This window comes from Doryrhamphus excisus, linkage group LG5 (assembly GCF_037039965.1).
Source record: "Doryrhamphus excisus strain RoL-2023G ecotype Guam linkage group LG5, RoL_Dexc_Guam_v1.1, whole genome shotgun sequence".
NCBI lineage: Eukaryota > Metazoa > Chordata > Actinopteri > Syngnathiformes > Syngnathidae > Doryrhamphus > Doryrhamphus excisus.
The window spans coordinates 17,547,399-17,567,333 of NC_136361.1; the positions used below are offsets into that span (position 1 = coordinate 17,547,399).

Below are 19,935 nucleotides of genomic sequence, written 5' to 3' on the forward strand. Positions count from 1 at the left end.
TTGGCCAATCAGAACAATCCATTTGTCTTCATTTCTTCCAATCTACCTGTTACAAACAGCCATCTGCAATAGGCCAATAAAGCGGTTTTAGCATGTGAGCCTCCTGCATCTGCTCCATTTTACTAACAGTGAAGATTATCAGCGGTAATTAATGTGACAAAGCTCATCAAAGATTTCCTCACCGATTAAAAGGCTTTCTGGCGTCAACACGGAGAAGAGGGAAAAAGTTCACGACGTCATCTGTTATCGCTTTAATGACATGTGGGAGAGCGGTTGTTGTATCAGAGATGGTGTTAGCTGCGCCGATGAGGTTGTTTGCTTTCCTGGCAGCATTATGCAATAAATGATTTCGGCACAACTTTTCAGGAAAACAGAGGAAAAAAAAAAGCATCCGTAGTTACCGTAGTTACCACTTTGTATAGCAGTTAAGCAAAACAAGGATTACTTGATTGATTTCCAATGTGCAATTAGCCCAAAGCTTTTTAGGAGGATAACGCAAAAACAAATAACAAGATGGCTTAGAGGACTATTTTTTTTTATTGCATAAAGCAGTCCAGTTGAGAGATGCTGGGAATGAAAGAAGGAATACCGCAGGTATTATGAACAAGCATCCAGCCTTCACACTTAGGACTGTCCTGTCAGTGTCATTAGTAAATATAAGGGACAGCTTTTAAGAATCCATAATGGCGTGCCTGCCTATTCCGGTTGTGTGCACTTAATGTAACAAGTCCACGTTTTGGGAAAAAAAAACTGGAGTTTTGTTTTACTCTTTGCTGAAATGCTGGGCTTATACAAAACTAAGAAAATGTCTCCATTAATGCTGAATACTTCCTTGAAGTGCTTTGTTGGAACGAAAAAGCATTAGCGGATAAACGCAGGCAATGATTGTACAGCCAAATTCTTACTAGTTTCAAACACGTGAGGCTTCATTGAGAAACACAGGATCCTGCATCGTCCTGCCAACGGTGCAAAGCCACACCAAAAAGACCACAGCAACTCTCAGAAACACTATACTCTCTGTTTTGAGAGAATCAAACTGGTAATACTGGTTTTCTGCTTACCTGAGTATGAAATGTTGTTGTATCCTGCCATTCTTTTTTTAAACTATACCAGCAGCAATAAAAAGTGCATCCAGTGAATGACAGCTTACAGACAAGGAACTTCTAATGTGTGCATTATTTGGCATGTCAGCTCATGAGGTCACGTGTCAGTATACAGAATGATAGATGGCCATTTGACTGCATTTCCATATTATTTGGAACCAGTAGAGTCGCTGTTGATGGGGTGTTGTCACATTTATCAGCTTCAGTTCAAGTTGAATACTTTCATTCATTCATTTTCTACCGTTTTTTCCTCACGAGTGTCGTGGGTGGGTGGGGGTGCTGGAGCCTATCCCAGCTGTCTTCGGGCGAGAGGCGGGGTACACCCTGGACTGGTCGCCAGCCAATCACAGGGCACATATAGACAAACAACCATTCACACTCACATTCATACCTATGGACAATTTGGAGTCGCCAATTAACCTAGCATGTTTTTGGAATGTGGGAGGAAACCGGAGTACCCGGAGAAAACCCACGCATGCACGGGGAGAACATGCAAACTGCACACAGAGCTGGCCGAGAGTGGATGTTGAATAATTATGTACTCAAAAGAAGTTGCTGAAGTTGTTACAACACTGCATCATCAGCGCCTCTACTGGTGACAGTCAAGTACTGACCTTCATTTCGCATTCATTGCTGCAGCAATCAGTTGCACTGGATACACTTGATCATTGTAAAATGACCAACCCGACAGCAGACTGGTGTTTTTGTTTTTTTTGTACATTGTCTTGCAAAACAAACCCCCACCACTACTGAAAGCTTTGTGCATGAACGTGCAGAGCTGAGGCACAGCATGGAGTAGAAAAATAATGTTTTGCAAATATTGACTCAATTATGCATTTTTTCCCCCACTTTTGTTATGATTTGTTTACCTCTGGTACAGGTATCTTTTGTTCGTTTTTGTTCAGTACCTTGTGCCATCTAGTGGCTGCTTATTGAACTGCAGGAGGCAGAAGCCATGGTGATGTACTGTATCTGCAGGCATGCAGGTCTAACTAGCTTTTTTTCCTGCAGAGTTCAGGCCAATACAAAGTCACAATTGTAGCCTTAGCATAGGGAGAAGGACGTGTTATTTTGGAAATGAGAAGGAATGCATATTCGGGGGAAGAAACAAAGAGGAGTGTAACGAGTCAATCCGGGAAGCATCAGGATACTTTTCCTCTCTGTTTATCCCTGTTCCGTCACTCACAGTCATTCTCCCGGAGGACATTAAACATGTTAACAGCTAGACTGGGCTTCGTATTTTCCTTTCGCCTTGCCTGTCCAAACCCCTCGTCTTCGTCGCCGTCATCGTCGTCGTCCGCGTCCCGGTCTCTCTCTTCCTCGGGCTCAGTGCTGGACTCGCCATCCTCTTCATCGTCCTTTTTTCCTGCGGCATCCTCCTCAGATGTCCTTCCCTGCAAGGCCAAGATCTCCGGGATGTCGGTGTGGTTTTCCCAGTGCTCTGCAAAGATTACAGAGTGAATTAGATAAATAAACATACAGTTTATTTTATTTAACATAGTTTTATAGTTGCTGGGTGCATGGTCCGATGGTACGGCAGCTCCAAATCTCCAAATCATTGTTCAGGTTGAAAACAACAGAGCTTCTACCTTTCAGGCAGCTGTAGCCACGCGGTCTGAGGCAGAGGCAAAGTCGCCCGTCGGTGGCTAACCTCAGAAGGCTATTGGCTGCTCGGTAGACGTCGTTCCGAGCAGCTTTGGCTGTCTTATATCCTCTCCTCTCAGCCCAAGCTGGAGATCAACGTAGAAGATCGTCTCATACCAATATCATAATACTGTATAATGTAAACAAATGCAGTACACTACAGTAGTATGGCTACTGATGTAGGACTCACCCTCGCAAACATCCCAAGCGGTCCACGGGGGCTCTTCGGGACTCTGGTCTCCTTGGGTGCCAAGGTCTTGTAAATTGGGATGTTTGAGCTTCAACACAGAGAGGAAGGGGGTCCTTTCACACAGATAACCGACAGAGCTGTAAGGCTCCTGCAGCTGGGACACCGGGTAGATGCCGGCCAGGATCTAGGAAAAGAGAACACAGTAGAAGAGGGATGGACGAAAAACAAAAGGCCAATAAATGACAGTGTGGGGACTTCACTTTTCTGAGAAAACTTTTAAGTTGGGATGTTCTGATCAGGGTTTTATGGTGCCGACACCGATCCAATCATCCATGAGTGTTAAATGTATTACTGGCTATATTAGGGGTCAACAAGGTTTTTTTTTTTGTGAGAGAAAATGAAAATCGCAAATAGCCAAACAAAGCCAATATGTTTGTTTTACCAGAACATACCCACGTATCCACAACTCACATTTTGTATTTCACAATGCATTTATTTATTTATGCACCCGCTCACCTCTACACAGTCCAAACAAGCAGAGCGCGCTCATTGGACAGGCAAACTGGGGAAGTGCAGAGACTGACGTGCACCCACCACATGTGTGGTCAGAAGTGACGCAGCCCCGCACACAACAAAAACAGTGCTACATAGTGCATGCTCTCAAATGTGTACTGAGGCGGTATTTTGCTCCCCACCCTTGCAAGTACAGTGGGTTGGTCATGATCACATCACGAGCCTCAAACTCACCACAGCCTGCCAAGTGCTCGCACCCAAATGCCACACCAAGTTTTCTAAAGTGGCACATGTTTTGCAAGGTGCAAAATTTGTATAACTGTAGAGCCGAAAGAATCAAAACTAGTTTAAAAAACCTCAAAGGCTTAATGTTTCCAAATTAAGAGAGAACAACTTGTACCTGTGGTGGTTAGTGCGCAGACCTCACAGCTAGGAGACCAGGGTTCAATTCCACCCTCGGCCATCTCTGTGTGGAGTTTGCATGTTCTCCCCGTGCATGCGTGGGTTTTCTCCGGGTACTCCGGTTTCCTCCCACATTCCAAAAACATGCTAGGTTAATTGGTGACTCCAAAGTTATGAATGTGAGTGTGAATGGTTGTTTGTCTATATGTGCCCTGTGATTGGCTGGCGACCAGTCCAGGGTGTACCCCGCCTCCCGCCCAAAGACAGCTGGGATAGGCTCCAGCACCCCCGCGAGGAAAAAGTGGTAGAAAATGAATGAATGAACTTGTACCTGTAACTGTTTGTCGACACGGGAAGGAAAGACAAGTCCGGGGCAGTCGCAGAGTTTGACAGTCGGGGTGAGGTAGTAGGTCTGGAAGTATTTAGTGTGGCCTGGGGTCCGTGACACGCTCACCACCTTCCTCCCCACAAGGCTATTGATGACAGATGACTTGCCCACATTTGGAAAGCCTACAAAATAAAAATTGTATTGATGAACTTCAAGTGAAAAAGTATCTTCTAAACAAGTGCGCGTCACGCAGACCTATGCAACCCAGAGTGAGAACGCCATCCTTGTAGAGCTCCTGTGATGGGTTGCTCATCTCCATGGCGCTATCGCTTTGATGCTCCACCAGCACCGACTCTGCATCCTCGTCCGGCCCGTCCCCGTCCAGTTGCTCGGCAACGGCATTCGCCTGGATCTTCTGCTCCCAGCTGGACAGGTCGACTGCGTGCAGAGAAGTTAACGAAATGAGAGCATCATGCAGGCATGGCATGCTAATAGATGTTTAAACAAGACAGCGCTATGCTAACCTTTGCCTGCTGTGATATCTTGACATGCCTTAAGGATCTCTGTGGGTCCTCCAGCATGACTCCAGTCAGCCTTCCGCCTCATCCGCTTTTTCTGCAGCACTGTTTTCGCCAACATACAGTACTGTAATTGTTCTTACTTACTAGCCACACTGCATGCTTACCTGTGCTGTACGACTGTCCGCGGTGAGAGGTGAAGCAGACAATGTGCAGCTGGGGGAACTGCGAGGTCATGTAGTGTTTCCATGATATCACCAGCGGCGGGGGACACAGGTCCACTTTGTTCAGCACCAGCACCACCTGCTTCTTCAGCTCACCTGTGATGCAGCGGTACACCTCAGGGGGGAACTGTAGCACCTGGGGGGGTGTACACATGTAGGAGATAAGAGACACTTTGGCACACATTTACAATGAAGCTGTCCTCAAAGTTATGCTTTCACAAATATGATAAAACCTGTTTTTATAACATTCATTCATTTTCTACTGCTTTTTCCTCACAAGGGTCGCGAGAGGCGGGGTACACCCTGGACTGGTCACCAGCCAATCACAAGGCACATATAGACAAACAACCATTCACACTCACATTCATACCTATGGACAATTTGGAGTCACCAATTAACCTAGCATGTTTTTGGAATGTGGGAGGAAACCCAGGGAAAACCCACGCATGCACGGGGAGAACATGCAAACTCCACACAGAGATGGCCGAGGGTGGAATTGAACCCTGGTCTCCTAGCTGTGAGGTCTGAGCGCTAACCACTCGACTGCCGTGCCGCCCGTTCTTATAACAATATTTGTTATTATGCCTGAAGTTCTACACGGCGGTAGAGTGGTTAGCGCGCAGACCTCACAGCTAGGGGACCCGAGTTAAATCCCACCCTTGGCCATCTCTGTGTGGAGTTTGCATGTTCTCCCCGTGCATGCGTGGGTTTTCTCCGGGTATTCCGGTTTCCTCCCACATTCCAAAAACATGCAAGGTTAATTGGCGACTTCAAAATTGTATGAATGTGAGTGTGAATGGTTGTTTGTCTATATGTGCCCTGTGATTGGCTGGCGACCAGTCCAGGGTGTACCCCGCCTCTCGCCCGAAGAAGGCTGGGATAGGCTCCAGCACCCCGCGACCCTCGTGAAGATAAGCGGTAGAAAATGAATGAATGCCTGTGGTGTACAAGTGACCTGGATTGTTCTTTTATGAATCCCTCCTCCTGAACCACTCGCCTGGCTTTGGTTTATTCATTCATTAAAAAAGGTACCTACCGGATGCCTGATGTCCACGATGAGGAGGACGATGTCGGACATCTCTAAGACTCGCCATAGCTGCCTCCATGTCTGAAAGAAAGACAACAAACAAGCGGGGAGAATGAGTAAGACTATAAACCACATCAGAATGAAGAACAACAACAGTGAGGAGCTGCTGTGGTGGAGTAACTTCTGCCATCTGCTGGCATCTTCTTTAACTACACCCTTCATAACAAACAGAATGAAGTCTTCTCATCTCGCATATCCTACAATCTGTTACAGATTTGTGCAAAAGCCAGGACAATATGGCATAGATGTATGTGCTAGTAAACATGCAAAATATGCTACAGTGGACAGAATCATTCCAATGTGCCAGGAGATCTAACAAAAGCGCCAGTATTATACCTCCAGATTGTGCTCAAAGTGGCTGAGAGATCCAGGTGGGTTTTTCAGGTGCAGCTCATCCAGATACTGCCTGTACGATCTCTCCTCTTTCCTTAGCAAGTCCTCGCGGCTCATTTCGTAGTTCCAGGGCGGCCGCCGTGGGAAACCCAGGCCTGGAATAATCCAGTTTCATGGTGTAAAGACAAGGACTTATTAATCCCTACTCACTTTAGGTGGCAGTCATGTGATGAGTATTTAAAAAAAAAAAAAAACACACAGCACAACCTCGCTCAGGAGGGTAGATGTCATTGATGCCGATCTCCAGTTCTTTGTCCGAGACGGGCTGCAGAATCTTCTCCCGGGCGATCTTCTTTCGTTTTTCCACATCCTCTTTACTCTCCTTTTCAAAGTGTAGACGGAATCTTGAGAGATGAAAGAGAAGGACTTAAGTTTACGTACTTTTCTTTTGTCTTCTTCAATAATGTTCCGAATGCAGGGGAAAAAAACTCTTAAGAAATATCAATCGGTACGGATTACTGTCCTCTGAAAATGAGTGAATGAACAGCATTTATTGTCTAAATGGCAGGAATATTGTGGTGGTAGTGTCATAGTTTTCCAACATAATAAGGAGCCTTAACACACCCCCAGTCTTGCTAAGTCAGTTGAATTTACTTTATTTATAAAGTTTTTACTTCCACCCTTTATGCCATGATCTGTTATAATTAACAGCGGCTAATTACATCAGCAACTCACCTATTGGGATCATATCTCCCCTCCCTGCTGGTGGGCTGCTGGTTTATTCTCCTGACGTCTGTGGTTTCGCTGTCTGATGTGTCCGACTGGCGCTCTCCTCGCTCCACGCTGGCATTACGGCTACTTGGCCCGGACCCAGTGTCACCTAATGAAATGAGAATGGCAAAGATAACACAACAGGCCCTCAAATGATACTATTACTTCTCAACACATCTAATATTTTTGTTTTTTTTTCCCCATTTGGAATAATGGACTTTAACAGCACCATTAAAGCAACACCATCAGCAACATTGCTAAAATCAAGAAAATTGTCAACATTACCATAGCATAGGTCCGGCTACCTATGCTAAGTAGAACAGTGTTTAGTGTTGATGTCTTGTTGTTTTTTTTTTATTTGGAGCATTCCTGTGAACGTTATCGGCCACCGTAGGAATCTATAGTTTTTGGCACGCATTAAAAGGGAGCTGTTTAGATAAGATATGTATTTAACATGCGTGTTTCAACTAGTATGTTCTTTCAATTACTCTTTGTGATAGTGACTTTAAAGAGAGATCTAGTTGGACTAAGGGATATATGGTACAGTTCCCTACACTTAAATAAGGCTAACCGATACCTTTGAGTTGTAATGATGTAACAACAATGACAGCAGACTACCGCAACAAGCGACATTCACGCCAATGCTTAAATTCCACACACCCGAGTCAAAGCGTTAAATTGTCACTGTAATAAGAACAACATCAAGCGGCATTATTTGAAACTTTAATCGGCTAACGGCTAATGCTAACAAGCTAACACCTTACCTCGTTTTCTCTCCCGTTTGACTTGCAGCTGCTTCTTCTTCTGCTTGTTGCTGAATGGCTTTTTCCTGGGCATACCTACAAAAATATATGTGTTCACAAAAATAATTTTGGTTGTTAGTGTCCTCTTCGTTAGTTGTGTTTACTGAGGGGAAGTTTCTAGAGTCTGGCTACTTTTCTGTGACGCCATATTTACTGCAGACTGCGGAGAATGTAGGACGAAACCATTACGATGTTCGCAAATCGACCAAGCTCGAGTATTTGAATTTTAATCAAATATGATCACAAATGGGTTTCTGTCGATAAAGCTGGCACATCCGTATACGTATTTATAAACAACATGCGGCAAAAACGGTAAATATAACTGAATGTACAACCCCCCGCACAGGAGTTTAATAGTGAAGTCCACTTTTGTAAACACCTCATAATGCTGCGTTCAAGTGCTGTGGGAATTAGTTTAACAGAAATGCCGATCGCTTGGTTTAGCGAAAGTTAGAAACGGGCATAACTGTGTCGTCAATTAAGCATCAAACAATCACCTTTACCAACGACCGTTTGACGGATGTGAAGTTTCACCACAAGCGTTCCATAAATAGCTGTACATTTTCAGAACATTCATTCCAAACAGAGCATTTTTGTTTGCTTTCTAGCTAAGTTCTAAACGCATACATAAAATATGGCGTCAATACAGCTTCAATCACACGATTGTTTGACGTATTCGCTCACAAGCCTTCTGTAAATCAGCGTACACTCTTCGAACATCAATCAATCCCAAACGTATAAACCAAAGAATAAAAGTTGATTAAAAAAATAGGGTTTCCAAAGTTTTATTATTATCAAAAACACATATCCACATGTGCAAGTGTGTCCGGTAAAGACGTCATTACAAATATTCTGAAAGTATTATAGCAAGACAAACTTACATACACCATAAGCAGAATGATAGGATTACAATGTAAGAATTGCAATTGGGTGTATATATATATGTATATATATATATATATATATAATGGGAGATATGCAACCTTTTTTTAAACACACATCACACTTTACCAGCTGGCCGTAAGTATCTACATAATTTTAATTTCCCGAAAAAAGGAAATAACCACATTGTCCCTTTTTTATAGCATTGTGTAAAGGTGATAACACCGATGTAAAAAGCATTACAAATACTTTCAGGAGCATAACATGGTTATGAGCCGTGGCTGTACTCGTGTGGAAGAGCAGAAGAAGGTGATAAACCAACAATAAAGAGAAGCCACTCTCGTTTTGTTTCTTTCCATTTTAAAAACCATCACTGTGATGGACCATTAATGTTCTTATTGCGGCCTTTCCACACAAACATTTTATCGGGCTCTTTGTCCTGTTTGCAAAAAAAAAAAAGAAATATTCCAGGCACAGTTCCAAAAAGCTCTTATTTCATGTGAGTATTGCTTCTATCCGTTAACACACTGTCCTCCATCTTTTAAGAGTTGAGGTGCTCCACTTGGATGCTGGATGACGACACAGTCAGGCAGAGGTCCTTATGGGAAGAAAGGTCCGATACGGTGACTGGTTTGTACTGGATGTCACTGGCAGACACCGTCTTATACTGGTGTAGGTCAAACGGGCATGGGAGGGGTTCAGGTTGGGGGTAGCTGCCTTGGCTCTGTCCGCTTCCACCCACTCCGGGTCGGCCGGACCTGCCGTCCGGGCCCTCCGCCTGGTTTTGAGCGCCAGGCTGCCCGCGAGACTGGTTTTGGTTCCGTTGTGCCTCTGGAGCGTCCGGTGCGCTCAGCTGCCCTTGGTTGTGTTTCTCCATGTGTTTCACAAGATACGTCTCCTGGGGTGAGGGGAGGACAGGTAGAGGGGAGACAGTGGACACATGACTACACGTAGTACACGGTGGTGTAAAGTAGCTGCCAGGAGTCTGATGCCAGTGAGGCCATTGGCAGTGACTCATGTAGGAATTCTCTTCAGAAATGGATATTGGTCTTACTGAGGTGTACGTGCGGTTGCACAGGCCGCAAGAGTAGATCCTGGCGTGCTTGACTGTGTGTTTGGACATGTGCACCTCCAGACTTGCTGCGTCTATGTATCCTTTATTGCAGTTGGAGCACTTGTAAGGTTTGTCTTTGTTGTGCTGACGTCGATGGGACTATGAGCAAAGTTGGAAAAGGTCTTGTAAATTGTCGTGTAAAAAGAAAACAATACAGTATCTCACTAAAGTGGGTACACCCTTTTTTAGGATATGACTAAAATATGAATAAAATTCATTTCCTAAAATGTGAGTGGTGTACTCAATTTTAAGAGACACTGTACATATTTCACTCGAGAACTTTACCCCCACCTGTAAATTTGAGAGCTGCGTGAAGGATTTCTCGCATCCAGGTTGTGTACACTTGTACGGCCGATCTCCAGTATGAATCCTGATTAAAACCACAAACACCACTGGTCATCAGCGTGACCAGAATAGACACAGCGAGACGCCACCAGTGACGAGTATTTTACCTGTTGTGCTGCTGAAGGTGGCTAAGCTGCCTGAAACTCTTCTGGCAGTAAGAGCACGAATAAGGCTTCACTCCGGTGTGAATGCGGATATGCTGGGCCAGGTAGCTGGAGTTGGCGAATGACTTGGTGCAATGTGGACACTTGTGAGGCTTTGACTCTGTGTGGTTGCTGAGAGAACATGGAAAAAAAAGACATTTTATGGGTCATATGGAGGGAATTTATTTTTCCCCGTTTCAATGTTACCAATTACCAACAAGTACTGTATGAGTTACACTGAAATTAATTAATGTAAATACACCAATTCTCTATTGCCGGTTGAGTTATCTACAAAACCAAACAACTGCTGCAGTTTCGAATTATCGCTGGGTCAAAAACTGTTTGCATTAACAGCTGTGGCTGTAGGCAACCTCCTGATGTATGTTATGAACTACATGAGATGGCAGTAGCTGTGTTTATCATGCCTTATCTACCTTTGCATAATTAGTGTGAAACCCATGCATGTTACATGCTCCTTACAGCTATTACAACATTGGTTCTGTTGCTGCTGTGTTGTCCAAGAGAGCTAAATCCATACTAGAGTTAAAAAAAATTATAGTTTGTTGTTATGATGTTATAATTGTTACGTTGTTATAGACCTGACTTTTCAAATGTGGGGAAATAACAGCCTCTTCTTCCAAGTTGGCGTACTGCCCTGTTTGCGTATTTGCTCCATAAATACTCTGGCTATAATTACAGCAGTTACAGTAATGGTAAAGGAATACGTAATGTACACTTGGCAATGTTGGCTTTCTTGTTTAACAGCATCAGCAAGTATCTATATTTAAATCATTTTTTCATAATCTGTACTAAAAAAAAATCTAATTAAAGCTTCTTCTTCAAGTCCAATACTATATATTTAGAAAAGTAATTCAACAGCTTATTACAACACAATAGAAGCAATGTCAACCACAAACAGAAAAAAAAACAAAAAACAGCAAGCGGCAAAGTTAGTCAAACACAAAATTTGAGTTGGCGCCAAAATCAACTTTTGGCTACGACTGTACATACATACAAGGGGTGGGGTGGCAGTGTGCAGATCGTGCCTGCGACTCCCATGTGTGTGCACAGCTTTAGAAAGCAGATGTAAAGAATGTGCATGCATGATTGGACTTGTGCAAACAGATCAAATCCAAACAGTTCTACGGATGCGGCACCCTGGAAGAATGAATGAGCGGCGCTACAGCAGAGCAGGGCAACACAATGTTGCTCCACACAGACAAAGGAGTTTATTATTGCGGTGGGGGGGGATAGCATTAAACAACCAATGAAAGGGTTTTAAATGACAGACACATTTGGGTTTAAATGGTGACGTTTTCAAGAGGAAAGCACATGCAGGGAGGATGAGAAAGCATGCAGTCAGGAAAGAGACCAACACACAAATAAAATAAATGTTGACAGTGCCATCTATTACAAGCTATTTTCAAAAGAGCAGTCACCACTAATGCATGATTTATGGGACCCATTCAGTGTGGAAGTGGTACATTTTTTTAGTTTGTCCATCTTCCCCACTAAGTTTCAAATCCCTTCTTATGTTTAAAATAAATAACTTGGATGCTAACAACAGGGTGATTGAAAAGTAACTCCCTATTTTTAAGTACTTTATTTCAGAACTTCTTACAAGAAATGAACATGAGAAGAAAGTGCATTGTATGAAGTTTTATAAATATAGCTAATATATACTTTTTTACTTACATACGTTACACCATATGAATAAATTATAAATATTTTTAAATAAGGCGTTACCTTTCAATCACTCTGTAGTTAGCTCAGTAGCTTAGCTTAAAGTACAGCCTGTGCATTAGAATTAACACAATCTGTCGTGTCAGCCTCACATCTGTCGTTGATACAAAGTACTACAAGGAAATTTTCCATTGCTAATGTGTGAGTTATGTCTTATTATCGCGAAAAATATAAAGGTGACTATAGGGCTGTTATTTCATGTTTGCAGAGCTCTTATAATGTTAAAATTGTTTTCAGGAGGTCAGAAACGGGTTATTTATGCTATAACTACCAAAATATTGCATTTATCATTATTGAATCCTACTTTTTACTTATCGTGGTCAGGTCTGGAGCAAATTAATCACAATAAACAAGGGGCGACTGTACTTGGGAGTAGGATAGGGTAGGGATGGGCATTTGGAGCATTTCCTGTGAAGCAAATGAGGAGAAATTGTTCCTTTTTTAAATATGGGCAAAACTACAAACAATTTATTGTCATTAAAATGTATATACTGTATTTTCCCATTAATTAATACTACATGGCAGGAATGACTACAGTGTTTAGGGTTAGCATCACATTAAATGCTATGTAAAAAATAACAAATTTCAAGAGCCACTATTATCGAACAACTGACCTTCCAGTTTCTGGACTACCCGCTCAAATGCTCAGTTGCAAATATGAACGCGATCCACTGTATACATTTAATATTTGCATTTGCAAGTTATAAAAGGGTTCATTACAAATGTGAAGGTATTTTTCCAGTAAAAAAAAAAATATAAATAAAATTTTCCTTATTCCAACTTTAGGTTTTAGTGGGATTTTTGTAATGTGTCACATCACAGGACGTCAAAATAAAAAAAAAATAACACAGTAAAAGTACCTAAAACATCTTAATCCTATCCTGGACTCCCAAGAGTTTTTTTTGTTTTTTTTTTTAGAATTTTTAACAATGAATTAACTGACTTATTAATATGCCCATCCCTACTTTGGAGTCATTTGCATCTAATGCAGGGAGGCGCTACACCATGCAACATCTAAATGGCATTGTGATATGCACAATATGCATTCCACTGCACTCTAGGAAGGGTGGGTTGGTGTGGAGTGGGGTGGGTGGGTGGTATACATGTAGGATTGGGGTAGCTGCAGTACCGTGTGTGCTGCTGTAAGTGACTGAGCTGCCTGAATGATTTCTGGCAGTAGGAGCAGGTGTAAGGCTTGGCCCCGCTGTGGATGCGGATGTGCTGGGCCAGGTAGCTGGAGTTGGCGAATGACTTGGCGCAGTGCGGACACTTGTGAGGTTTGGCCTCTGTGTGCGACTTGGAGTGGATCTGCATGTCAGACTTACTGAAGAAGGTCGCCGCGCACATCCGGCACCTACAGGCGGGAGAGACACAGAAATGGGAAGGGGGGGTGGGGGGAGGCAGGGTGGTGGATAGCACAAGGAGGAAGTGGACGTATGTACGGAAGAGGGGATGCAAAGACAAAGGAAGCCAAATGACAACAACGAAGGAAAGAATATGAAGGCACAGAATAAAAGTTAATGAAGACAAGGGAGGTGGGAGGGGGGTAAAGATAAAATTTATGAAGTCAGGGAAAGATCAGTGAAAGCAGAAGAGGGGGAAGTCGATACTAAAATGCGCTACACTGAAAGGGCATGCCATGTAGAGGAAGCAGCAGTTTATGTGTGCAGCACAAATTGCGTTTTGATTTATTTGTGTTTCAAGAACGAGCTACAGAGCAGGCGCATCCTGGGCCCGACATGCAGTGAAGCTCTACTGAAGCGTCTAACTGAGGGTGCGCTTGCATTCCGCAAAAATCAAGCATGAGGATGCCCTTTTTTTCATTCCGTTTTGACATCATACCTGTATGTTTTGGTGCTATCTTTCAAGCCAGGTTCCTCGTCCTCATTGGAGAGGTCATATGGGTCCCTGGTGTGATGCTGCAGAGATGCCACCTGCACATAGACAAAGTCGCATTGTTGACGTGACAGGATTGTCGTCGTCTTGCATTCCGGCTTTCAACACGCATGCCGTCTTACCTGGCCGCCGGGGTTTAAATGAGCCAGTATGACGGTTTCGTTACCGCCCGCGCTCTTCTTCTTACGGCCTCGTTTGGAGGGCGTCGGCATCACCACTACGTGGGGCGCTCCGTCCGCTTCTTTTTTGTCTTGGGGATAGGATCGAAGAAGGCAGGTTGAGATAAACAGAGTGTACCACAACTAGTCCTCCTTTTAAACATAGTGTACCATAACTAGTCCTCCTTTTAAACATAGTGTACCACAACTAGTCCTCCTTTTAAACATAGTGTACCATAACTAGTCCTCCTTTTAAACAGTGTACCACAACTAGTCCTCCTTTTCCACTGCACAGTACTTATCAGTGCATCATGGCTCACCCACTTGTAAAACCGGCAACTATCCTTAGTTCTAGACATCTGTATTATACTCCATGCATTCAACCCGACAATATAATACTCCACACCGTCTACTTTGCTGCCCTCAGTCTCCTCTCGGATAAAAAAAAGTCTACTTGCCAAAAGCCACACGCCAAGAGGTAATAAAAATCAACCAAACAAATCACATATGTTAATAATATTTGTTTAACATGTTATAATATCTATAGTTAGCGCGCAGACCTCACAGCTACGAGACCAGGGTTCAATTCCACCCTCGGCTATCTCTATGTGGAGTTTGCATGTTCGCCCCGTGCATAGGTGGGTTTTCTCCGGGTACTCCGGTTTCCTCCCACATTCCAAAAACATGCTAGGTTAATTACGCGACTACAAATTGTCCATAGGTATGAATGTGAGTGTGAATGGTTGTTTGTCTATATGTGCCCTGTGATTGGCTGGCAACCAGTCCAGGGTGTACCCCGCCTCTCACCCGAAGACAGCTGGGATAGGCTCCAGCACTCCCTTCAACCCTCGTGAGGAAAAAGCGGTAGAAAATGAATGAATGAATGTTATAACATCAATGGTCTAGTGGTTAGCGCGCAGACCTCAAAGCAAGGAAACCCAAGTTCAATTCCACACTCGGCCATCTCTGTGTGGAGTTTGCATGTTCTCCCCGTGCATGCGTGGGTTTTCTCCGGGTACTCCGGTTTCCTCCCAAATCCCAAAAACATGCTAGGTTAATTGGCGACTCCAAATTGTCCATAGGTATGAATGTGAGTGTGAATGGTTGTTTGTCTATATGACTGTCTGTCAGTCTGTCAACAGCAACTCACTCCCCACTTTGTATCCTGAACAGAGTTCTGGTCGGATTTCGGTGAGGCAAATGTGCGTAACAATAGACAGGTGGGATCACGAAATGATACGACAGCAGAGAAAATAACGCCAAGTGATTAGTGAGGTCTGATTGTTTTTCTAGTAGGCATTTTTGTGATGCAAATATATTATATTTTTGAACACAAATTGATTCGAGAAGCCAAACTCTTTACTTAACTTTCTTCAGCACCAAAATCCGACCAGAACTAGGCTCCGGACACAAAGAAATATACATTACACATTTTAACTATATTTTGGGGATGAGTTTGTTGACATATATGTGTTACCACACGCACAGGCTACGCAATTTTTGAGAAATTTATTGGCTGCGGCCAGCACGTAGAGTTTGATTGGCTGGCGACCAGTCCAGGGTGTACCCCGCCTCTCAACCGAAGACAGCTGGGATAGGCTCCAGCACCCCCCGCAACCCTTGTGAGGATAAGCGGTAGAAAATTAATGTTCTAATATGTTTGTGTGCTTTACCTGGAGAATGAACAGCAGAGACGATCATGGTGGTTGTGGGATGCGCTGACACAAATGACTGCGAAGACGTGGGGGAGACTAAAGTTCCCTGTGGAGTGGTGATGACGAGACCCGCTGCACACCACACACACACAAAAAAAAAAGAAAATGAACTGCTTTCACATGAGGCAGTTTAATTTAATGTTAAGAGGTAGGATATTGCTTTTTATTGGTGTTGTTCTAGAACAGAGGTAGGGAACCTATGGCTCGGGAGCCAGGTAGGGCTCTTTTGATGACTGTATCTGGCTCTCAAGCATTTCTTACCACAATAAAAATTTATTTTTGCTAACATTTTAAAGTAAACCATCACAGAAATGACTGTTAAAAATAATATTCAAAATCAACAACTTTCTTATGCATTTTAAGTCGTCCATCTATATTCTGCTGCAATACGACCGACCATATCTATCTTTCCTGATGATATTTTCCAGGTCAAACACCAAAACTTGATTATTACTGGGTAATGCTGTAGTCTACCTCGGTCATTGAGATGTCAAAAAAATATGTAAATGTAAACTTTCCTCCTTTAGTCAAATAGCTAAAGCTGCAGAACCAAGCCTTCTGACGAAGATGGCCAAAAGAATGAAATACGTCTACGGAGTACGGTGCAAAACTATGCAGCAGCAGAAGTTGTATTAATGGCAACAAGTATTTGATTTATTATTAGACACTGCGCTGCTCACGAAAGTGTGCTGGCCACACCCCATTGGCGTGGAGTAGTGTGCCTGGTCTACGTAATTAGAGCCCATTATCTAAAACTGTTGGTTTTACATAAAAATGCACACATTTTATTGCATTCAATGTTTAAAAAAAATGTGTATGGCTCTCACAGATACACATTTTAAAATATCTGGCCTTCATGGCTCTCTTCGCCAAAAAGGTTCCCGACCCTTGTTCTAGAAGCTGTAATGGCAATCAGTCTCTACCTAATGGAGTGTGTGTCTTTTCACGGTACCAATGACAGCTCCTATATAATCCAGCTCCAATTAGTTGTTGTGGAAAACAACAACGGAGAAAGAGAACAAGACCTACCTGCTGTCATAATGCCAGTGGAGGGGACAGGCAGCACTGTTATGTTCTGGCTGCTGTGTGGCGGGTGGAGATGTGCAGCAGCAGCAGCAGCAGGATGGCCGCCTCCATCTGTCTTGGCCCCAGGAGTCGGGATGGTGAGTAGAGCGGTTTGGTAGTGGGACGCCGAGGACGGAGGAAAGGATGCATTCTTTTCCTGCTGCTCTTTCACTTTGTTTAGGAACACGGCGTTCTCAATCTGCAAGCATGTCTGCGTTTACATCACTGATGCTTCTCGTGTGATTGTGCAGTTTAATATTCTGGTCACTAAATAATGTAATAATGTAATAAAACGTTACTTTTTTACATTTCGGATAGACTGTGTTTCACTTTGGAGGTACCGCTGCATTTTAACAGGCTTTTATGAATGAGTTGAACTGGTAAATGTACACAAATATACCCATGTACAAAATACAAATGTACACAAAATCAAGTAAACAAATATCTGCCATACCTGTCCTGGCACAGTAGGGATGGGAGACCAGAAATAGGATGAGTTAAAATGAGAATCCTCCATTATTCCTATAAATAAAACATGACATACCATCAAGGCATGTAAACACAACATGACACAGTCCTAAATAGATAAATAAATTTGGATGTTTCTATCCTGCTGCTTTGTGTAGTACAAAATAGGCATTAACCCTTACAAGGTCTTTAAACACACACTTTTAAATCTAGCAACAATATACATATATACATGTATCACATTATTATACAGGGCTGCACGGCGGTTGAGTGGTTAGCGCCGTGCATGCGTGAGTTTTCACCGGGTACTCCGGTTTCCTCCCACATTCCAAAAACATGCTAGGTTAAGTGGCGACTCCAAATTGTCCATAGGTATGAATGTGAGTGTGAATGGTTGTTTGTCTATATGTGCCCTGTGATTGGCTGACGATTGGCTGACTATTGTTCACACATCTGCGTTTGTGAGCACTGCCGAGATAAGATAAGGCATATCAAGATGCTGAGGAGACAACATGATTATCGCACAGGTGTGCCTCAGGCTGGTCACAGTAAAAGGCCACTCCAAAATGTATTGTGGGAAGGTCCGTGGGTGTCAGTATCTGGTATGACTGCCCTTTTCCATCTGCTGTGCAACATATTTTTGCATAAAGCTGATCAGGTTGTTGATTGAGGCATTTTTGTGATGCAAATATATTATACTTTTGAACACAAATTGATTCGAGAAGCCAAACTCTTTACTTAACTTTCAGCACCAAAATCCGACCAAAACTAGGCTCCGGACACAAAGAAATATACATTACACGTTTTAACTACATTTTGGGGATGAGTTTGTTGACATATATGCGTTACCACACGCATAGGCTCTGCATTTTTTTGAGAAATTTGTTGGCCACGGCCATTAGGTAGAGGTAGTAGGGCCGTCAGAAGGGCTGCAAGTGTGTCGTACTTATGGAGCAAGTGATTCTTATTTTTAAATTTGACTAATGCACTGAAAAGAGAAGCTCTCCAATTTCGTTGTACATCTTGTATAATGACAAAAAAGGCCATTCCATTCACATGCCGCTCACCAAATCGATGACAAACACACAAAAAAAATGCACACTTTCATGTCAGTAACAAGTTAACCTTGCAGAAACAATTTTGCTGCATGCTTTGAATAGGAAACCTTAGCGCCAAATATAAAAATGTAAAAATTGACAGCTAGTAGAAGAAATTTAAAATTGTAACATAAAAGGTGTTAGGATGTTCGGATAAATGCAGGATCAAAAATGGAATTTAGGGCATTTTTCTGTCACAAACATGTTGTTTTTTGTGGAGTGTTGCTATTTTCGTCTACTTTACGAGCAACCCAGATGACAATTATAAAGTGTTTTGACCTATATTCACTCAAGACAGCTTGAAAATGAAAACTGGAATCTAATTAAGGGTTAATATTCAAGGAGGTAGAACATGAAAGTCCACCACTGTCACATTATTATTATATTTTGTATCATATAAATGTTATAAGACAGACACATTTGTGTTGTCTGTTTATTACATAATAGTAAACCGACTGTTGAAGTGTTAGCTATACAAGGAACCTATATGCAAAATAATGAAAAGCGATAGCAGATTAGATAAAATATCGGTAATAATTAGTCCAAAAGCCATTTGTTTTGTAAGGTTAGCTAATCAGGCCCGACGTGCTGATTAGCATAGTTAGCAACCAACACTAAACCTGTGCGTATGTGTGTGTGTTCGATGGTGTCCGGGTGCTAGCCATAAATAAAAAGCAAAAAAAAAAAGAAAAAAAGGTACGAAGGGGTGAAAAAAACAAGAGAAGGTCCACACACACTTCCGGTAGCACAGTGAGTGAGGCGCCTGCAGAGTCATGCAAATGTAGCAACAAATAGCACACACTTGGGTGAAGAAAAGCTTACCGGTTACCGTCCACTCCTCCGTCTTCCTCCCGCCTAACGCCGATTGTTGTCCACTATTTGTACACAATGGATATAATGTGTCGATAATTCCCACAAAACCGATGGAACTTCGTTTCCCTCTTTTTTTTTTTTTTTTTTTTAGTTTTTTTTCTCCGATGAAGCGACTGCCTAGACTGGGCTTTACTTCCTCCGGATGAGGTCGTCAGACAAAAGGAGTGCAACGTCGTGACATCACTTCCGGTAACAAAATGGCACCTCTTTTTAAACAAGAGATGCTTAAAAGTCCTGGTTTTCATTTTTTTTACTCAGTTATCCTGCATTTTTGTGACCTTTAAGAATTTATAACATGACCTGTAATTGAATGTTTATCATTTTTATCTCCTCGGTTATATCGCATAATTACGTGAAGTGCTGCATTCATGTACTGTGGTTCTTCAAGAATTCTTGTATATTATAAAGACATTCCAATAAATCTACTTTTTTCATCTGTTTTTTTTTCTTAGACTATATATCAATTTTTGTGTGTCTTCTCTTACTCAATTATCCTTGTTTAATTTGATGACACTGATAT

General features: G+C 42.6%; 2 protein-coding genes across 4 annotated transcripts; both read right to left on the minus strand.

The window, feature by feature from the left end:
• Positions 1–8,014, minus strand: gnl1 (guanine nucleotide binding protein-like 1). Its single transcript, XM_058052862.2, has 12 exons — positions 7,878–8,014; positions 7,078–7,222; positions 6,610–6,746; positions 6,346–6,497; positions 5,959–6,030; positions 4,866–5,058; positions 4,705–4,803; positions 4,436–4,618; positions 4,184–4,362; positions 2,938–3,121; positions 2,693–2,833; positions 1–2,544 (listed from the first exon to the last, which is right to left on the minus strand). The coding sequence occupies exons 1-12, from the start codon at positions 7,948–7,950 to the stop codon at positions 2,282–2,284; spliced, it is 1,821 nt and encodes a 606-aa protein (XP_057908845.2). The 5' UTR covers positions 7,951–8,014; the 3' UTR covers positions 1–2,281.
• A 649-nt stretch (positions 8,015–8,663) lies between these two features.
• On the minus strand, positions 8,664–19,852 carry znf384b (zinc finger protein 384 b). Of its 3 annotated transcripts, XM_058052864.2 has the most exons (11): positions 19,365–19,827; positions 17,432–17,499; positions 16,942–17,176; positions 15,871–15,984; positions 14,162–14,289; positions 13,986–14,077; positions 13,273–13,497; positions 10,365–10,532; positions 10,204–10,282; positions 9,853–10,011; positions 8,666–9,696 (listed from the first exon to the last, which is right to left on the minus strand). In XM_058052864.2, exons 2-11 carry the CDS (start codon positions 17,492–17,494, stop codon positions 9,340–9,342), a joined length of 1,620 nt encoding a protein of 539 aa, XP_057908847.2. In that variant the 5' UTR covers positions 17,495–17,499; positions 19,365–19,827; the 3' UTR covers positions 8,666–9,339. The 3 variants fall into 3 exon arrangements, with proteins under 3 accessions (XP_057908846.2, XP_057908847.2, XP_057908848.2); XM_058052863.2 differs by having other exon boundaries at positions 8,664–10,011; positions 19,365–19,852; XM_058052865.2 differs by lacking the exon at positions 13,273–13,497 and having other exon boundaries at positions 8,667–9,696; positions 19,365–19,805.
• Positions 19,853–19,935: the final 83 nt, after the last annotated feature.

What these genes read in the sequence shown, in the direction of transcription:
- znf384b (XM_058052863.2), bottom strand. Translation starts at nt 17,494, where the DNA reads ATGGAGGATTCTCATTTTAACTCATCCTATTTCTGGTCTCCCATCCCT. An exon ending in CTCTGCTGTTCATTCTCCAG is followed by an intron (nt 14,290 to 15,870) that starts GTAAAGCACACA and finishes CCTATCCCCAAG; the next exon opens with ACAAAAAAGAAGCGGACGGA. An exon ending in ATTTAAACCCCGGCGGCCAG is followed by an intron (nt 14,078 to 14,161) that starts GTAAGACGGCAT and finishes GTCTATGTGCAG; the next exon opens with GTGGCATCTCTGCAGCATCA.
- gnl1 (XM_058052862.2), bottom strand. Translation starts at nt 7,950, where the DNA reads ATGCCCAGGAAAAAGCCATTCAGCAACAAGCAGAAGAAGAAGCAGCTG. An exon ending in CATCTACCCTCCTGAGCGAG is followed by an intron (nt 6,498 to 6,609) that starts GTTGTGCTGTGT and finishes GGATTATTCCAG; the next exon opens with GCCTGGGTTTCCCACGGCGG. An exon ending in CGGACAGTCGTACAGCACAG is followed by an intron (nt 4,804 to 4,865) that starts GTAAGCATGCAG and finishes TGGCGAAAACAG; the next exon opens with TGCTGCAGAAAAAGCGGATG.